This window comes from Cervus canadensis, chromosome 4 (assembly GCF_019320065.1).
Source record: "Cervus canadensis isolate Bull #8, Minnesota chromosome 4, ASM1932006v1, whole genome shotgun sequence".
NCBI classification, from domain to species: Eukaryota; Metazoa; Chordata; class Mammalia; order Artiodactyla; family Cervidae; genus Cervus; species Cervus canadensis.
Window position 1 is genome coordinate 82,700,823 of NC_057389.1, and position 19,356 is coordinate 82,720,178.

Genomic DNA, 19,356 nt, shown 5'->3' on the forward strand with positions numbered 1-19,356 from the left:
TTATTCTGAAATATGTTGAAATGTAAAGTTTGTTCACACAGTAAGATTTGTCTGCAGTGGTTATATGTGAAGTTTCAATGGAGAGGCAGGCAAGAGTTTATCATGACTATATAACTTATATATCTTCATTTGGAGTTGATCCTCACAGTCATAAAGGGAAGACTGGAAAGATCGAGTCAGGAGAGTATCTTAGTGTGATACGGTAAAATGAAAGATATGGGGTCAGAAGTGTGTTTTCCTACAGATTTATGTGTTATGTATAGAAAGAGTCGGACATGACTGAAGCGACTGATCATGCATGCGTAGAATACATAAAAACTTGGAAAAGCTACTCCCGCTTACAGTAATATTGAAAATGCTGTTTCATTTCAATAAAGCATAAAATGAACTTACAGTATTTTATGTCAATCCCTATGTGATGCTTATGTTTTCATTATGTATTTTATTTACTTAATGAGATATATGCTATAACATTACCATACAAGAGAATATTTTGGAAAATATAGCCAACTTATATAGAATTCACATCATGTAACATATAAGACATTTGTGTGAAATGTTGTTATAAGCAGTGTGCGGATGCCAGATCCCTTTCAGCAGCCTCTGTTATTGCTGTCTAGAAGGCAAGCACTTATGCTTCTTCCAGTAGCTCAGGGATTCTCTAATATACTTTACAGTCAGATAATAAACTAATCATCCTCAAACCTTCAGGACATTGACTTTCTTTTTCTGTCAAGAACTTTGTCATTTGATGTTTTCCATTATATTGGTTCATCTTATTTTTGGGCTACATTTACCTGTTTCTCTACTCAGATCTTCCCTGATAGCTTCCCTGATAGTCAGTTGGTAAAGAATCCACCTGAAATGCGGGAGACTTGTGTTCGATTCCTGGATTGGGAAAATTTCCTGGAGAACGTAAAAGCTACCCACTCCCGTATTCTTGGGCTTCCCTTGTGGCTCAGCTGATAAAGAATCCACCTGCAATGCAGGAGACTTGTATTCAATTCCTGGATTGGGAAGATCCCCTGGAGAAGGGAAAGGCTACCCACCCCAGTATTCTGACCTGGAGAATTCCGTGGACTCTGTAGTCCATGGGATCGCAAAGAGTCGGACACAACTGAGTGAGTTTCACTTTTACTTTCTATTCAAGTCAGACATCTTTTTTTTTTTTTAAAAATACTTTATTTTTTAAATTAATTTTTATTGGAGTACAGTTGTTTTACAATGTTGAGTGTTCTACTGCTCAGGAAAATGAATCAGTTATATGTATACATATATCCCTTCTTTGAAAGGAGACCTGATAAGTAGGAAGTTAGGCATCTTTTTAAACAGTTTCCTGGATTCTCCATCCTCTTTGCCTTTCTGCTAATGCCTCTTCTCATAAGAAGTAACTTTTATCCAAACTCTACTAGCCCGCCAGATAGCAGAGTCTTCTCATAGTCTGAAATTATAATGACCTACCACACACAGTTTTTACTTCTTGTGATGTGCTGTGTATTTTTAAAAATAGGATACTGTTAAAGATTCTTACCATATGCAGTTTTAGCCCTCAGATATATACCTTCAACTAGTCAACTGAAAGTTCGTGTAGAAAACTGAAGTCCTAGAAAATAAAGAAAATTTCCAAAAAGGAGAATGGAAAAATAAAGAGAGAACTTGAGGTAATTTTATTAGTAGTGCATCAGCTGCCTAAGTGAATAGGAATTAAGGTGGGGGAAGTAAAGCAGTTAACCTAGTAAGAGTAGCAACTTTAAATTTTTAGTTATTTTTATTTATGATTACATTACTACTTTAGAATCTGTTCATCTATTTAATAGACTGTAGTTAATTTGAATTTGAACAACTGAAACATTTGCATTAGGTGAATTGAAACAATGATATATAAAAATCCATGCACGTTTGTCAGATCAGATTTCATGTTGTGATTAGAAATTGGTGGCCATGATAATACACTTACATGGCGATTAGTGTAAATGTCTGTTTTAAAAAACACAGGGGTGTCTAAATGGAGAGACGGTGTCATATCAGAACCAGTAAGACAAGAAACGGCTGGTAATTTATTTTCAAAGAAGTAGTGGTAAATTTGAAAAACGCTGAAATGTTTGCTAATATGTCAAATCAAATAATAACATTCAATACAATAGGAGAGATGCCATTGTATGAGAAGATGCACGTAACAACAAATAAGACAGTTAACTTTTAATTCATTTCTAAGTGTTTGCATGAAATACCTCAACATTGTTAACATCATTTTGAAAAATCTAAGAGGAATCTTGGAGAAAATACTTATACAGTTCACATTTATTTTGGAGAATGTATTGTGCCATTTTAATGCACTACTAATTTTCTTTCCTTCTAAAATTAAACTTTGGGAGCAAACTCCGGGAGATAGTGAAGGACAGCAAAGGGAAGCCTGGTGTGTTGCAGTTTGTGGGGTCGCAGAGAGTTGGACACGATTTAGCGACTGAACAACAACAAAAATTAAAAGGACAATGTTTGCTGAAGTGAATGCTGTCTAATTATGCATTATTAAGCATCAGTGTGTGTGTTAGTCACTCAGTCGTATCCAACTCTTTGCGACCCCATGGACTGTAGCCCGCAGGGCTCCTCTGTCCATGGAATTCTCCAGGCAAGAATACTGGAGTGGGTTGTCATTTTCTTTTCCATTATCAAGCATAGGAGAACTTGTAAAGAGACTTTGATCTAGATTTATGTTCTTCCATGGCTTGTAAATTCACAGCACAGATAAGATGATCCATTTTGTTAGTGGGATAGGTCCCCTCTTTGTGGGGACATAGAAAACCTCATGACTTCCCTGCTTGACATATGCCAACCCAAGCTAGAGAACTTCCTGTGGCATAGGATAGTATTCTGATCTCAGATAGGAAGCCCTTGCCTGGAGAGAATCTGAATACTGGATACTAAATATGCCCCAGAGTGAACTGAGTCTGGCACATGGGATCAGACAGCAAATATATATTGAATAAATTAGTCATCATTTATAATTATTCCAAGGCTAGCCACTCCAGTATTCTGGCCTGGAGAATTCCCTGGACTCTATGTCCACGGGGTCGCAAAGAGTCAGACACGACTGAGTGACTTTCGTTTTCACTGTAATTATTCCAGCTTCCCTCGTAGCTCAGTCGGTTAAAAATCTACCTGCGATGCAGGAGACCCGGGTTCGATTCCTTGGTCGGGAAGATCCTCTGCAGTAGGAAATGGCAACCCACTCCAGTATTCTCGCCTGGAGAATCCCATGGACAGAGGAGCCTGGCAGACTATGGTCCATGGGGTTGCAAGAGTCTGATACGACTTAGCAACTAAACCACCACCACCATAATTATTCCAGCAATTTTTTTTTCAAAGTGACCTTCTTGTTTTTAAAAATGTATATAGATAAAATCCTAACACAATAGAGAATTGTGTGTCATGAAGAGTTTTCCAAATTGTATCTTAAAAAAAACAACACATATACTTGAAACAATATTTAATATGCTATGTGAGAGTTGGATTGTAAAGAAAGGTGAGAGCTGAAAAATTGATGCTTTTGAACTGTGGTGTTGGTGAAGACTCTTGAGAGTCCCTTGGACTGCAAGGAGATCCAACCAGTCCATCCTAAAGGAAATCAGTCCTGGGTGTTCATTGGAAGGACTGATGCTGAAGCTGAAACTCCAGTACTTTGGTCACCTCATGTGAAGAGTTGACTCATTGGAAAAGACCCTGATGCTGGGAGGAATTGGGGGCAGAGGGAGAAGGGGACGACAGAGGATGAGATGGCTGGATGGCATCACCAACTTGATGGACATGAGTTTGAGTAAACTCCAGGAGTTTATGATGGACAGGGAGACCTGGCGTGCTGCGATTCACGGGGTCGCAAAGAGTCGGACGTGACTGAGCGACTGAACTGAACTAACTGAACTAAATATGGTGATACAAGAGTTGCCGAGAGTCGGACATGATTGAGCGACTTCACTATCTGGTGATACAAAAATGAGTAAATTTTAATTTTTTGGATTCTCGGAGCTCTTCAATCCACTCTTAAATGTTTGGCTGCTCTATTTATTATAATTATACTTATGAATAATATAAAAATTATGGCAAACATTTATTAAAAGGTTACCCAGCATCAGATTCTGTGTTAGAACATAGAACAAAATGTTCTATGAACATTTTGTTGTTGCTGTTTGGTCACTAAGTTGTGTCTGGCTCTATTTGTGATGCCATGGACAGTACACCCTGCTAGGCTCCTCTGTCCATGGAATTTTCCAGGCAAGAATACTGGAATGAGGTGCCATTCGTTTTTACAGGGGAACTTTGCTACAGCAACTGAACCTTCATCTCCTGCATTGGTAGACAGGTTCTTTACCACTGAGCCACCTGGGAAGTCCTTATGATGGGAACATTACATGTGCTTAAAGATGCTTTAAAAAAAAATCTTCCAAAGAACCCTATGAAGCTGTTGTGTAAAGACTTTATAAATTTCTCATAGTTACATGGTAGTAATAGGTTATGAACCCAAATAATCTTAAGTCCAGAATCTGTTCTTGATGTTGTTAAATTTTATATGATAGTATGCAATTAAATTTTTTAGGATTTGTTATTATAACTCTTCCCATGCTTATAATCTGTTGAAAGAATGTATCAGATTACAAATTTATGATTTAGGGAAACTAAGCATCATAGCAGTTATTATTTTAGTCATTAACTACACTGTCAGTTTTATTTGTGGCTTTGGATACTGACTGAATCTCAGAATTACACTTATTAGGACAAGAGAAACATATTTCTGTATTTTCATAATCTCAATCGATGATAATATGACACCACTTATCCTCAATCTGACTTCCCTGGTGGTTCAGTTGGTAAAGAATCTGCCTGTGATGCAGGAGACTTGGATTCAATCCCTGAATTGGGAAGATCCCCTGGAGGAAGGCATGGCGATCCACTGCAATATTCTTGCCTGAAGAATCCCCATGGAGAGGAGCCTGGCGGGCTGCAGTCCGTGGGGTCGCAAAGAGTCGGACATGACTGAGTGACTAAGCACACATTTTATCCTCAATCCATATGTAGATGTACTATATCTTTAATGATTATTATTTAAATTTAAAAATATTTGATATTCTCTCTCATTCCCATCAAATTTGACTCTAGGGAAAATTTTATGTGTTTCATGTATCTAATTAAAATTGAAGCTGATTTCATATTTGAGAGAATGAAAACATATATGGAGAATAAAAGAACTCATTGGAAGTTAAACTTAACAGAAATGCCCCAAATACATATATGCCTGATATTTTAAAAGAATCATTGGAATAGAAATTTTTTGCATTATCCCCACCCACAAGTGACGTGTGCATGTGCATGTGTGTGAACAGGAAGGGGAGAGTGGAAACTGGGAAAGAGACGGGAAGGAAGGAAGAAGGAGAGGGGAAGGGGACGCACAGAGGTGATGGAACTGCTGTTCCAGCAGTTAAGACTTTTATTAGTGATATAAAACTTCAGTAAAATGAAATTGGTAATGATTTTTAGATTTTACTCTTCAGGTATCTTATAATGTCAGTTCTGTACAAAATAAAATGTGATAGTATATTGGCAGTCACTTCGTCTTTCCATATAGAAGATGCAATACACTTTAGTAATTCAAAACAAAAAGCCTTTTTTTCTTAGGAAAAGATGTTTTGGCCTAAATTAAAAAAAAATATACAATGTGGAACAATGACTGTATCTGAAGAAATAATTATATTATGATGCTAATTATATGTGAAACAAACAAACTGTATATAATTTTTATAAAATTAATACAAAACAGTATTTGAAAACTTTAATATTACCATATCATGTATGAATAATGCAGGTTCTAGGGGATTATTTCTTCAAAATTGTTTACTAATGAGTTAGCAGTATAAGTAATCAAATATGCATTTTATATATTAATATGTATTACAGTAGACTAAAATAATAAAAATTGGAAAGATCAAGTCATATTTTCTTCCATGTAAAATATTTTCCTACTTATAACTTAACTTTATATTCTAAAAAAGAAAGGGAAGAAATTACTAGGCTTAGCTTTAATATGATAAAAGAATACTTATTTGTTATAAGTTCATCTTGCTGATCATAACTGAATTTTACTGTTTCTTAGCCCCCTGTTCACAACTGGCTAACTTTAAAATATGGTATCGTATGAAATGAAACTTGTTTATGTAAGTGATGCTTCCTTTTTCTGTAATTTATTGTTCAAGGGTTTTAAAAAATGTTTAAAAGAAGGCTTAAGAGTATTTTATATAATAACTGTAATGCTATATATCCTACATTTATTGTGGTATATTACATGAATTATTTTATTAAATAATGATTGTCAAAAAGTTGGACTGTGCAGTGTACGCAATTAAAAACTGTATTGCTCTTCTGTACATGCTCTACATATAAGTGACCCCATGGGTCTCCCAAAGTGAGCCTTTAACATTCCAGAACTTTTACTGTGCATCTGTTGCTGGCATCTAGCCTCCCACCCACACAGGCTAAGGCTAACTATATGAAGTTTATGCTAGTGCAATAAAGTACCTAAAGGTGAAGTAATAAAATGGGAAGACAGTTACCGTATTAGTGGGGTTGCTAAAATAGCTTCACTAGAAAAATGTATGCATATATGTGAAAGAAAATAAAGTGTGTGTGTGTGTGTGAGTGGGAGAACCTAGAAAGTAACTTAATTGAATAAGTTACTTAATTGAAACTAACTTATGAACAGGTATTTCATACCCATCTTTCTATGTTATATATTCCAGATGGGATTTATACAGCTCAATGAGGACTTCATATTTATTGAACCACTCAATGATACAGTGGCCATAACAGGTCATCCACATCGTGTATATAGGCGGAAAAGGTCCATGGAGGAAAAAGTCACAGAGAAGTCCGTTCCTCTCAGTCATTACTGTGGTGTTATTTCAGGTAATGCCTTCTCCTGAAAGGGTTTAATTAAATATGCAATGTGAGATGAATCCTGGAATAAATCCTCCCTCCCTCCCTTCTTCCCTCCATGCCACCCACCCCGTGCCTTCTTTTTTCCTTGCCTTCCTACTTTCCCCATCCTTCCCTCTCTTTGTGTCTATCCATCTGTCCATGGCTTTAACTTTTTTTTTTTAATGTGGAATCTCTTGGTTAATGACAATTACATGTATTTTTTTGACTTGTTTTCTATGAAGTATTATATTTTAATATAAAAATAGAACTTCAGATATTAATACATTGCATGCTCTATATCCCTCTTGAGTTGTGAAGTGTTCCTCAAGGGATTCTGTTCACCTAACTGGAATAGAAATGACACTGAGAGAACTCCAGATCCCCTGAAACTGAATACTGTGAGCTCATGGTGTTATTTTAGTTTACTTCTGTGTGAACATCATAGAAATCTCTTTACTTTGACCAGAGCATCTTCTACTTTGTTCTTTTTCTGTTTGATTCAAGTAAAAATCATCTTGAAGGTTAATATTAATAGAGGAATAGGAAGAAGACTCAAGACTTACTTCTTTGAATTTTATTCTCAGTATCAGAATATCTTAAATCTTAAAGTTTAAGTGGCTCACAAACATTTCCAACCATCAAATCCTAGTCTCTGTTTGTCTGCCAATTTTTCACAGAAATAAAATGTGGTTGCTGTTTGGTACACTTCCTTATTACTTCCTTTGGCAGAGATATGTGGCATTAGCAAGAAGGGTAAGGAAAAATGAATGATTTCTATTACATAAATAGGACCTGAAAGTCATAGCCAGCTTTCAGCAGTTTCCCTAGTAAAAATGTTTGGACATCTAACCGAGACATCTCTGAATATTCACTGATACGAGAAATAGTTCCATTTAGAATCTGAGGAAATATGAATTTATTGAAGAATTTTTGGTGTAAAGACTTTAAAATGGACTTGGAAATTTAGAATTAGGTATTAGTGTATTTAGTGCCAAGATAGCAACTTGAAAATTGGTTATGGCATTTGAGGTTGATTTAGGTATATAAACTGTGATGATAAGTAATATTTTCAGAGGCCTTGGCACGTTCATATCATCAGTTGTCTAGGAGGATCAGATTCAGACAGGATTTGAGTATGTTTCTGTTTAGAAATACTATCTCAAATTAATCTCTGATCTCTGTTTTCTTTTGTGAAAGCTCATGGTATCAGTCTATATGAGAATTATCTTCAGAAGTGGTTAACTGAATCTACCTCTGTGTCACATTATTCAAAGCACATTATCAAGTCAATTTAAATAAGACACACCCCTCTTCTCTATTCTAAGAAATATAAACACACTGGAGATAAAAAAACAGCTGGACAAAGTCATAGTCTGAAAAAGCAAAAGAAAAGTTTTTATATCATGAAACAATAGCAGCAACAACTTGGATATAGTCCATTTAAGGAGATTGCCTTGTGTGAGTTACATTGAAAATCTGCACTATGCAACTTTTTAATCATAGTAAGTTCCAGCTGTTCTAATTAGTCATGTATACAGATGACATAAAGTAGGTTTTATATTCCAGTATATACGGAGGAAAGGTTTCTAGAGAATTCTTATTTTTGATAGGTTTTATAAAGCATAAATACATGGTTCATATTTGACAGACCTTGTTCATAAACTTTCTAATTTTTTAAAGACATGACTGTTATATCTTAATGAACCTGTTTGGATCAAGCACTTGCATGCAGGGATTGCTAAGCTATTTTCTAATTTCTCTTACCTATCTTCAGTGTTTATCAATCAATATTTATAAACTTGTGAGTATGTCTAGGACCCTATGCGAACAAGAACGAGATTTACAGAATTGAAGAAGACCAATCTATTCGATCAGGATACAGAGATCATCTCTATTCTTAGAGCTAACTTAACCCAGCCACTACCAAAATACTCTCCATATGCCAGGCATGATGTCATGGAGATGATCGTCAGTGTGTGGAGGGTATTATGGGGAGCACATAGTACCTACCTGTATATCCTCATTTACAAATCTCTTCTTTAACTGGGAGTGTGTGATATCAACTCTATTGTTTTTGTGCATGCACCTGGGTAGAAAATGATCTCAAGGACTGAAGAGATGAAGAATGAGCTCAGCATGCTTTATATAGACAATGAAGATATTCAAGGAAGCCACTTAGTAAAAAGATGACTTCAAAAAAAAAAAAAAAAAAAAAAAAAAAAAAAAAAAAAAAAAAAAAGATGACTTCAACATGCATGATTTTCATACACAGTGGCTAATTCATATGATGGGGTCAGAGAGTCATGGTATTGAGATTCTTAAGAAACCTAAAATGTTCCAAATAGCCTATTTAAATATAACACACAAATAAAGATGCAGTACACTGACAGTTTGGGGCCAATACAGCTGTCATTAGTTGGGGCAATAAAGGTAACAAAAGCTTTGCTGTCTCTCCCTTACATGGTCTCTTAATCACTCTTGATGTGATTGAAAAGCCCCAAATGTTATTTTTTCTTTCATCTCTGTCTCCTCCATGGGCATGTCTTCTTCCGTATATATACCCCCTAAATGTAGGCATTTCTCAGGACTTCCTCCTTTTCTTTCTACATCTCATGCCACAGGCTTCCCTGGAATGATAGAGTCCAAATCCATGGGTTCATCTTTACAGACACATTGTTTTGTTCCAAACTCTACCTCCATTTTAATCTCTGTCCCAACAGTCAGGTGTTTAAGTAACTCTTACTCCGATGTCTCTCAGGCACCTCAGACTTAATAAATCTGTGGCTGAACCCATCATTTTTCCTCCCAGATTCCTCTGCTGATACTCCCCACTATCTACCTGGTCACTGAAAAATAACCTCCCACCCCCACCCCCCCCACACACATAAAACAAAACAATAGCAAAAAGAAAGAATAATCCTAACCATTATCCTTTTCATCTGTTTTCGTTTGATTAATTTTACTGGGCTTCCCTGATGGCTCAGATGGTAAAGAATCCATCATCTGTGCAAGAGATGAGGGTTTGATTCCTGGTTGGGAAGATCCTCTGGAGAAGGGTATAGCACCCCACTGCAGTATTCTTGCCTGGAAAATCACTTGGACAGAGGAGCCTGGCAGGCTACAGTCCATGGGGTCACAAAGAGTTGGACATGACTGAGCAACTAACACTTTCACCAAAGATGATACCTACTTTCTAATATTTTGCCTATTATCTCTCCCTTTCTGTTCCTACTACTGTGTGATTTTTACCCAGAAGACCATTGATGTATCTATCCATTAAGGAGAGATGGTAGATCTGTGTCTGTGTATTTATATGTCTACCTACCTATCTTTCCTCCACAATCAACTTACTAGGTGTTGACCCTGCCAAGATGAGCCTTTTCATATACTTACAGGAATGTCTCCTACTAAAGACTTTAAGTTTATATGATAATATACTAATATATAAGTAGGATTGTGATTACAATGAAAAAAAAAAAAACTACAAAATTCACTCCTAACTGTTGTAGATATTAAGATACTAATAAAATTAGTTTCATTTGCTGTCCTTCATCAAGGTCTTTGGTATTAACTGCTGGTACTAAATATGGATTCATAAAATTTACTTTTAACTATAGTGATTCTTATCTTGGGCAGCCTTGACCTGCAACAGCTTGAAGTGGGGGTTGGGTACCCCCCAGAGATTGAGGCCAGGTCACGACAGTGAAAGCACCAAATCCTGGTTGCTAGAGCAGTGGTCAGTGACAAGGCCCTGGCTTTTTGACTTCACAGGAAAGAATTCCCACTCAGAGTCTCTGAGTTGTGCCCTCATGGCAGGCTGAGGAACTTACTTATGTGGGACATTTCTTCTGGGTTTCCTTTGCCAATCATTTTGTTTTGCCTCATTCACAGTCCATATTTTGTTTATCTTAGGATCCTTCCATGTGTGCATACACATCTGTTAGCCAATGATGGATTCAATCAAAGAGTCGTATGGGTAGACTGGCATCAGTTAGCATCACTTCCTTTTTGACCGCCAGGGAGCCTTTCTGCCCATGTATAGGTGGGGAGGTCTCCTGATTCCGAGAGTGAGATGTGTTCTGGGCAGGGCCCAGCCTCCTCTCTCAGTTATCCTACTGTTCTCATCTTGGAGTTTCAGTCCACAGGGGATGAATCTCCAGTCACTGTGCCTTGGAGGCCGGGGCTCACCTACCTCCTGCCTCAGTTCTGTTGCCGATGGCTCCTGTTGCTTTTGTCATTTTTGCATTTTCCTGTTTCATGATATATTGCTTATTTTGTTAAATAAGGGCTCTTTGCATTTTATTTTCGTGACACTTTGGTTAACTTAGTTAACTGATCTCCTTGACATTTGGGTAAAACTTTGGGTAAATAGATTTTTAGTTTGTGTCGCCATGAGAAAAAAAAATGGGAAACTGTAATTTATGGAAATATCTGAGAACAGTGAAGTTACCAGCAATTGTGATGGAATGTACTTCACATTGGAGCTCAGAGCTAACTCATTTGGACCTAGAAGTTAGTAATAGAAGTAACCCAGCAGTTTAATAACGGAAGAGATAAACTAATCCTGGCATCATGAAAATGTGTTAGAAGGGAAGTAAGGTGGAACAGGTGGTAGAATAGAATAGAATACACACCAAAGTCAAATACCTGGAGCAAGATTCTAGAAAAGGAATTTATCAGAAACCAAGAGGATGAACTAGAATTACGAGCGTACGTACCTCCGAGTTCATAACAAAGTTAGATATGTCCGTGTAAACATGACTAATTGGACACACTTGTTTATATCCATGGGATTCTGTTAAACACATATGTTTACTTCTGGGAGCTCCACTAAAATTAGAATTAAAAAATATAAAAGATGTCAGCCAACAAGTACAGATTTGGGAAAGAAGATGTCAGCTATTTAGTAACGTTAACAAAATTTCAGTACATGGCAAGGAGAAGAAGAAATAATAGCTGATTTAACAGTAAATGGTGGAGATAACTGTGTGGTTGTAAAAAGTTGTTAAAACTAAATGAATTGTACATTGAAATGGCTTCATGTTATGGCATGCAAATTACCCCTCAACAAAGCTATTAAAATTACAAATTCATTATTAAAGCACAGCACACACATAGGAAGTTGCACAAACGATGTGTCCGACTGCTGAATTTTCCCAAAGTGAAGAATAAGTAGGTACTACGCAGATTAAAATATAGAAAGTATCAGCACCAACAGATGTTGCCCTTGTGCCCACTCTTCGGCTCTAGTTTCTCTTAACCCAAGATCGTCACTATCCTGACTTCTAACATCCCATCTTCCCAGTTTATGATGTTCCTATAAATGGAATCATACACTGCCTACTCTTTTGTAATTGCTTCTTTTGCTCAGCAGTATGTTTGTTAGGCTCATCTGTTTTCACAAATTGAAGTAGTTCATTTTCACTGCTATATGAAATGAAGTGAAGTGAAAGTCACTTAGTCGTGTCTGATTCTTTGCGACCCAATGGACCATACAGTCCATGGGATTCTCCAGGTCAGAATACTGGACTGGGTAGCCTTTTCCTTCTCCAGGGGATCTTCCCAACCCAGGGATTGAACCCAGGTCTCCCACATTGCAGGCAGATTCTTAACCAGCTGAGCCACAAGGGAAGCCCTCACTGCTTTAGCATTCCATTTTATGAATAGGACAGAATTTCTTTATCCATTATACTATTGATGGTTAGTTGAACTATTAAGAACAGCGCTGCTATGAGTAATTTTTACACCTGATTTGCATGTAATCCTAATGAGTATGTACTTTAGACTGTTGATCATTGGCTGTGCGATTGTTCAGCTTTAGTGGATACTCCCAACCAGTTTTTCATTGTTTATCCTAATTTAAACTCCTAGCTCATATGAGTATGGGACTTCCAGTTGTCCTTACCTTCCTGTCAACACTGAATATAATCATGTCTATCGTAGCCATTCTGGAATTTTATTTAAGTTATTGTGGTTAATTTGCATTTCCTTGAAGACCAGTGAGACTGAGCACCTTCTTCTATGCTAATTAGCCTTTTGAATCTCCTTTTTGTTAAAAATGCCTGTTCAGATTTGCAGCCAGCTTTTCAGTTCAGTTATCTGTCATTGACTTAGAGTAGCTTTTCATTTCTTTGTTATGAAAAGTTCTGTAATTATCTTCTCTCACTTGGCTGAATGATTTTCATTCTGATAGTAGCATATTTTCATAAACAAAATTTCCACTTTTATATAAATGCATAAAGATGTTTATTGGTGGTTACTGGTTTTATTTGACCCTGTTTGAGGAATCTGCTGTGCTGAAGTCATAACTTCTGTATTATTCTGATGGATGACAGAACCAATTCCTTTGTAGCCCATACATAGTTTGAGTAATTAGAGGCCCTTGCCTGCAGAGGAGCCTGGTGGGTTACAATCCATGGGGTAGCAAAGAATCAGACACGACTTAGTGACATTAGGATGTATGGAGCAGTCACTTCAGGCACTACTGGCAAGTAGACTTTTATCACTGGTTTCCAAAAGAAAACCATGATGTCTTTTATTTATGGAATTATTTTATTTATAAATACTAATGTGATCTTATTATTGGCCACCTGCAACTCTAGAAAGCAGGTGTTACTGTTATTCATTTTACAAATGAGGAAACTAAGGCTGACTGAGTGATGTTAGTTTCCCAAGGAGTAGAGTTAATCAGTGGTAGAAGTCCAGTCTGTCTGATTCCAAAGCCAAATGCTCATTTAGGTTCCCTATGTGCAGGGAACTTTTATGGTCTTGCTCATCACTGTATCATCAGCACATGTTGGTATTTAATAAACTTTCTTTTTAATTATTGAAGAGGTGGAGATTTTTATTCATTTTGCTGAGATAGAGGCACATTTGAAAATTCATTTCTGTGTTGCAGATAAAGGAAGACCTAGATCTAAAAAAATAACAGAAAGTGGAAGAGGGAAACGATATTCATACAAATTACCTCAAGAATACAACATAGAGACTGTAGTGGTTGCAGACCCAGCAATGGTTTCCTATCATGGAGCAGATGCAGCCAGGAGATTCATTCTAACCATCTTAAATATGGTAGGCAAACTTTAAAGTGCGCTTGGAATTTTTTCAAGAAAACTCTAAGGAAGAAATGTGTGAGTATAATGAAGTTCTTTAAAAATTAACTCATTACTATTCCTTTCTTTTATTGACAGAAAAAATAGGTGTGTCAAATTGATCCATCTCAAGAGAGAGATCAAAATAATAATTTATACCTTCTAGTAATAAATCCTTATTAATTTGATGTGGCAAAACTCTTTTTCTATTATTCTTTTATCTCTTTTTTTGTGCCCTTCTTTTCCTTCTTTTTTAATAAAAGGCCATTTGTTGAAATAGCAGAAATGTTTTATTTGTTTATATGTATGGCCCCACCCAAAGTACTGTAGATTATGAGGTGGAACAAAAATGGAGGTTGGTGATCCACTGAGCTCTTATGTAGGTATGTAAAATTGCATGTCGGATATAATACTAGTTGATGAGTAAGATGTAGTAGCTAAGAGCTGAATCACAGGTAGCTGACTTTGGTTGATAGCTTTTGGACCACAGAAATCTAACTTGTACCTGGGATCTGAATCCTTGTACCTACTGCCTGAATCCTTTGACTTAACTATATACCCTGTTGAGTAAACTTCCTTCAAGGCAGGATGGGAAGGTTTTCATGGAGAGTGTTTCTTAGGAGAGAATAAACATAAATGAAAGCCAATGGCAGATGTCCATGTATAATTTGAGTTGCCATATAAGGCAAGATAAGAACCACTAGTACAAGGATAACTACTTAGCTACTGAACAACCACTTCACCAGCATTTTGTAAAGGGTAGACAGGCATAGCCTACCAACTTCAGTCTCTTTTAAATAGTACTGCCTTGGAAAGTGTAGGTTTAGTATGCCAGTTTTAATTTTCTATAATAAACAATTTTACAAAAGAAAAAAAAAATCAAGGTATCGCATAAAAAATTTGCCTTGCTTTCCAGCATTGTTGCATATACCATGTTTTGGAAATACCAGTTATGATGGTAACCTGAAACCGTTACGCAACAATAGCATGTCTTCATGGGCAGCATTGAGGGGGAGGAGCTTTGAAAATCCTATTCCTGTTTGGCAGTTGTCCTGGGGAGAGTAGAAACTGTAAAGGATAAATTGGGAGGTGGCATAAAGCAGGCTGTTTTGGGACATTTTCTCAGAAGAAAGGACACTGGCATTTTGTGATCTTAAGAAAATTTCTAGAATTTAGTTACTAAAATTCTTCTCTTCACTATTTTGGAAAGCCCAACTTTCCCTCTGCCCCCCACTGAAATGCTTAGATTATCGATTGCAGTAAGTATATTATCAGAATGCTAGGTCTAAATTTCTTGTTGTCTAAAGTGAATTAGTTATTGCTTATTAAGCTAATTTTAAAGTAATTAAAAAATTTTTTTTGAAATATATAAAATTGCTCAACTGAATTGAGACTTCTCCCAGGTCTGGGCTTTAAGAAAAATTAAGATGTCTTTCAGTTTTATTTTAGGATTTTTATTTTTATTTGCTTTTAGGTTTTTAACCTTTTCCAACACAAGAGTCTTGGTGTGCAGGTCAATCTTCGTGTGATAAAGCTTATTCTGCTCCATGAAACTCCAGTAAGAAAGTCTTGAGTTTTTTGTTCAATTTAGTGGGTGAGAAGTTGTATTCAGGTACTTTTAAGTAAAGGGAATGTTAGGGATTTACTTTTTATTGACTTAAAATCCAGAAATATCCACTGAGTCACTTGAAATGTACATAAAGCAGGCCCTTAGTTTTAGTTAATACCTCAATTATATTCCAAAAATGGAATGTTCTAAGTTTCCAAGGATCCTGACAACAAACCTTAACGTTGCAAAATGCAATTTTTAAATGTCATTTTTAATGACAGTTTTATTTTCTTATTTAAACATGTGCTTTATCTGTAATTCAATTTAAATACTGTTTTGTGGCATCATTTTAACATACTGCTTAGCTTTGTAAAACCTTTGTTAAAATTGTAGAAATAATGAGTGATTTAAGTCTAAAAGTTCCACATTCTTAATATTCCATTGCAACTCTCTTCTTTTTCAGAATAGCATTAAACAGGTTTTGTAATTATTGTACCTTCACAAAGTTTTAAGATTTTTTAGCTCAGGAGAAATTAATCCTGAATGTCTTCCAGGTTCTAATTAATGTTATGGTCAGCAGTCTGCTCTAGTAACTCAAGAAGTCCCCTTGGTTTTTAGTTTTCTGTATATCTGGGAATAATTTGCCTTGAAGTGAAATCTCTTCTTCTGCAGGCAGATCTGTATATTGGGCATCATGGAGAGAAAATGCTGGAGAGTTTTTGTAAGTGGCAGCATGAAGAATTTGGCAAAAAGAATGATATACATTTAGAGATGTCAACAAGTTGGGGAGAGGACATGACCTCAGTGGATGCAGCTATACTTATAACAAGGTGAGTTTTTTAAAGCCAATTAAATGCCATTCTTAATTTGATGGCCATGCTGTTACTCCCATTAATCCCTTCATAGAATGCTTTTCTTCCAGACTTTGCGTTCCAAAAACTTTTGGCATAATGCTGTTAGTCATTTCCCTCAATTCATAATAACTGATTTCTGAACAGCCACATATTGGCTGGCATATTGACTAAACATTTGGTTAATTAATATAAAAAAAGTTACCCTCAATTTTTGATGCAAAGACATAGCCATTGATGATGATAAATGAGAGCACTGATGAATTTTGGTAGAATTTTGAAGTTATGAACCTACATGGTATGTTTTTCGGTCATCATCATGTCAAGTGCCCAGTATGTTAAACTGAACAATTTCTGGTTCCAAGAAAAAATTTTAATTAAGTCTCTAGCTAGTTAATTTTGAGCTGCATTTGTATTTCAACATTGAGTATAAATATAAGGTGAAACAATGAAGAACAATTAACTCTCTATGAACATTCTTTATAAACTTACAAACTTAAATATAAGCTTATTTTGCTTAGAGCTAGTAATTAATGGTAGCTCATTGCTAACTAGCAATTTAATTTTTTTATCAATGTTGACATTTCACATCACAGAATACACGGTGACATTTAACATGATTTTCTATAATGAGTCTGTTGAATTCATAATGGCTTCTTATTGCTGAATTGTATAAAAACTATTCTACTTATAAATAATTCATAAAGATGAAAACAATCTCTATATAAGAACACAACTAGGGAGGAGCCAAGATGGCGGAGGAGTAGGACGGGGAGACCACTTTCTCTCCTACAAATTCATCAAAAGAATAACTGAATGCAGAGCAAACTTCACAAAACAACTTCTGATCGCTAGCTGCGGTCATCAGGCGCCCACAAAAGCAGACCATTGTCTTCGAAAGGAGGTAGGACAAAATATAAAAGATAAAAAGTGAGACAAAAGAGCTAAGGACGGAGACCCGTCCCGGGAAGGGAGTCTTAGGCGGCCTTGCTTGGGCTAGGGTCCAGGCCTGAGTGCCCTGAGGACAATCGGAGGGAGCCTCTGTGAGGTGCCAACTTGAACTGTGGGAGACCAAAAGAGAGAGAGAAAATTAACCGGCCAGAACACACTGCCTGCCGTTCGCAGAACAAAGGGACGGAGAAAGTCCCGAGAAGAGCTCGCAGGCTGCGGACCGGCCCAGCCCCACCGGAGGCAGGAGGCAGGGGGGAGGGGAAGGTCGCCGCGAGACACAGGGCGCAGGCACCCGACCGGCGCGGGCGGGGACTGGGGCTGGGGACGCAGAGGGCGGAAGGCGCGCGCACCCGACTGGCGCCAGCGGAAACTGAGACTGGGTCCGCGGAAGGGAGTGGGTGCGCCACACCTGGGGATAGCGCGCCCATCAAGCCCCTGGCTGCCTGGACCGCTCTGACGGGGAAGGCACAGAGAGCAGGCGCAGCTTTTCGTTCTGCGCTTTTGTGTAACACCCGAGGGCTGGAACCTAGCGCAGCGTGGGGCGCGCTCCATATAGAACAGCGGGAGCCTGAGCAGCGCAGACGGAGAAAGCAGCGTCAGCCCCTCCCGGCAGCGCCAGCCCGCCCCCGCAGGGCCAGCCCCTCCCCGCAGCGTCAGCCCCGCCCCACAGCGCCAGCCCATCCGCGCAGCGTCAGCCCCTTCCAGCAGCGCAACAGAACTAGCTACCTGAATAAGAGTCCACCTCCGCCCACCTGTGTCAGGGCGGAAATGAGGCTCTGAAGAGACCGGCAAACAGAAGCCAAATAAACAAAGGGAACCACTTCAGAAGGGACTGGTGCAACAGATTAAAATCCCTGTAGAAAACACCGACTTCACCGGAAGGGCCCTGTAGATATCAAGAAGTGTAAGCTGGAACGAGGAGCTATCTGAAACTGAGCCGAACCCACACTGACCGCAACAGCTCCAGAGAAACTCCTAGATATATTTTTACTTTTTTTTTCTAAGTAAGGGAAAAAAAAAAAATTTTTTTTTCTTTTTATGTTTTTTCTTTTTTATTTTTTCTCTTTTATTTTCCTTTAAAATTCCCTATTACTCCCCCATTACTCCTTAACTTTCATTTTCATAGATTTTTACGATTTTTTTAATTAGGGAAAAAAAAATTTTTTTTTTCTTTTTTTTTTCTTTTTTTTTTTTTTTTTTTTTCTTTTTTTTTCTTTTTCTTTTTTTTTTCTTTTTTCTTCTTTTTTTTCCTTTCCGTTTTCTCTTTTATTTTCTATTTTTCTTTTTCTCTTATTTCTTTTAAAGTCCTCTAGTACTCCTCTACTACTCTTCATTTTCATTTTCACTACACTATAACCTTACAAAAAAAAAAAGAGAAGCCCTATCTTTAAACTGAAGATTATTCTCTCCCAATCTTGACTCTCTGTTTTCTACCTCAGAACACCTCTATTTCCTCCTTTCCCCTTCTCTTCCCAATCCAATTCTGTGAATCCTTGTAGGTGTCTGAGATACGAGAACACTCTGGAAACAGACAGCTGCGTAGATCTGTCTCTCTCCTCTTGAGTCCCCCTTTTTCTCCTCCTGCTCATCTCTATCTCCCTCCTCCCTTTTCTCCTGTTCATGTAACTCTGTGAACCTCTCTGGGTGTCCCTAACGGGGGAGAATCTTTTCGCCATTAACCTAGAAGTTTTATTATCAGTGCTGTATAGTTGGAGAAGTCCTGAGACTACAGGAAGAATAAAACTGAAACCCAGAGGCAGGAGACTTAAGCCCAAAACCTGAGAACACCAGAAAACTCCTGACTACATGGAACTTTAAGTAATAAGTGACCGTCCAAAAGCCTCCATACATACACTGAAACCAACCACCACCCAAGAGCCAATAAGTTTTAGAGCAAGACATACCACGCAAATTCTCCAGCAACACAGGAACATAGCCCCGAATGTCAACA

The 19,356-nt window shown here is 37.4% G+C and overlaps 1 protein-coding gene across 2 annotated transcripts in view; it reads left to right on the forward strand.

Annotated features, from left to right (window-relative positions):
• ADAMTS19 (ADAM metallopeptidase with thrombospondin type 1 motif 19) overlaps positions 1-19,356 on the forward strand; it is a 261,654-nt gene that overhangs the window by 48,644 nt on the left and 193,654 nt on the right. The window contains exons 3-6 of one of the 2 annotated variants that reach the window (XM_043465964.1): positions 6,786-6,951; positions 13,862-14,034; positions 15,529-15,612; positions 16,276-16,433. In XM_043465964.1, coding sequence (XP_043321899.1) covers positions 6,786-6,951; positions 13,862-14,034; positions 15,529-15,612; positions 16,276-16,433 — 581 coding nt within the window. The remainder of the gene's footprint in view (positions 1-6,785; positions 6,952-13,861; positions 14,035-15,528; positions 15,613-16,275; positions 16,434-19,356) is intronic. The other variant, XM_043465966.1, reaches the window with a different exon arrangement.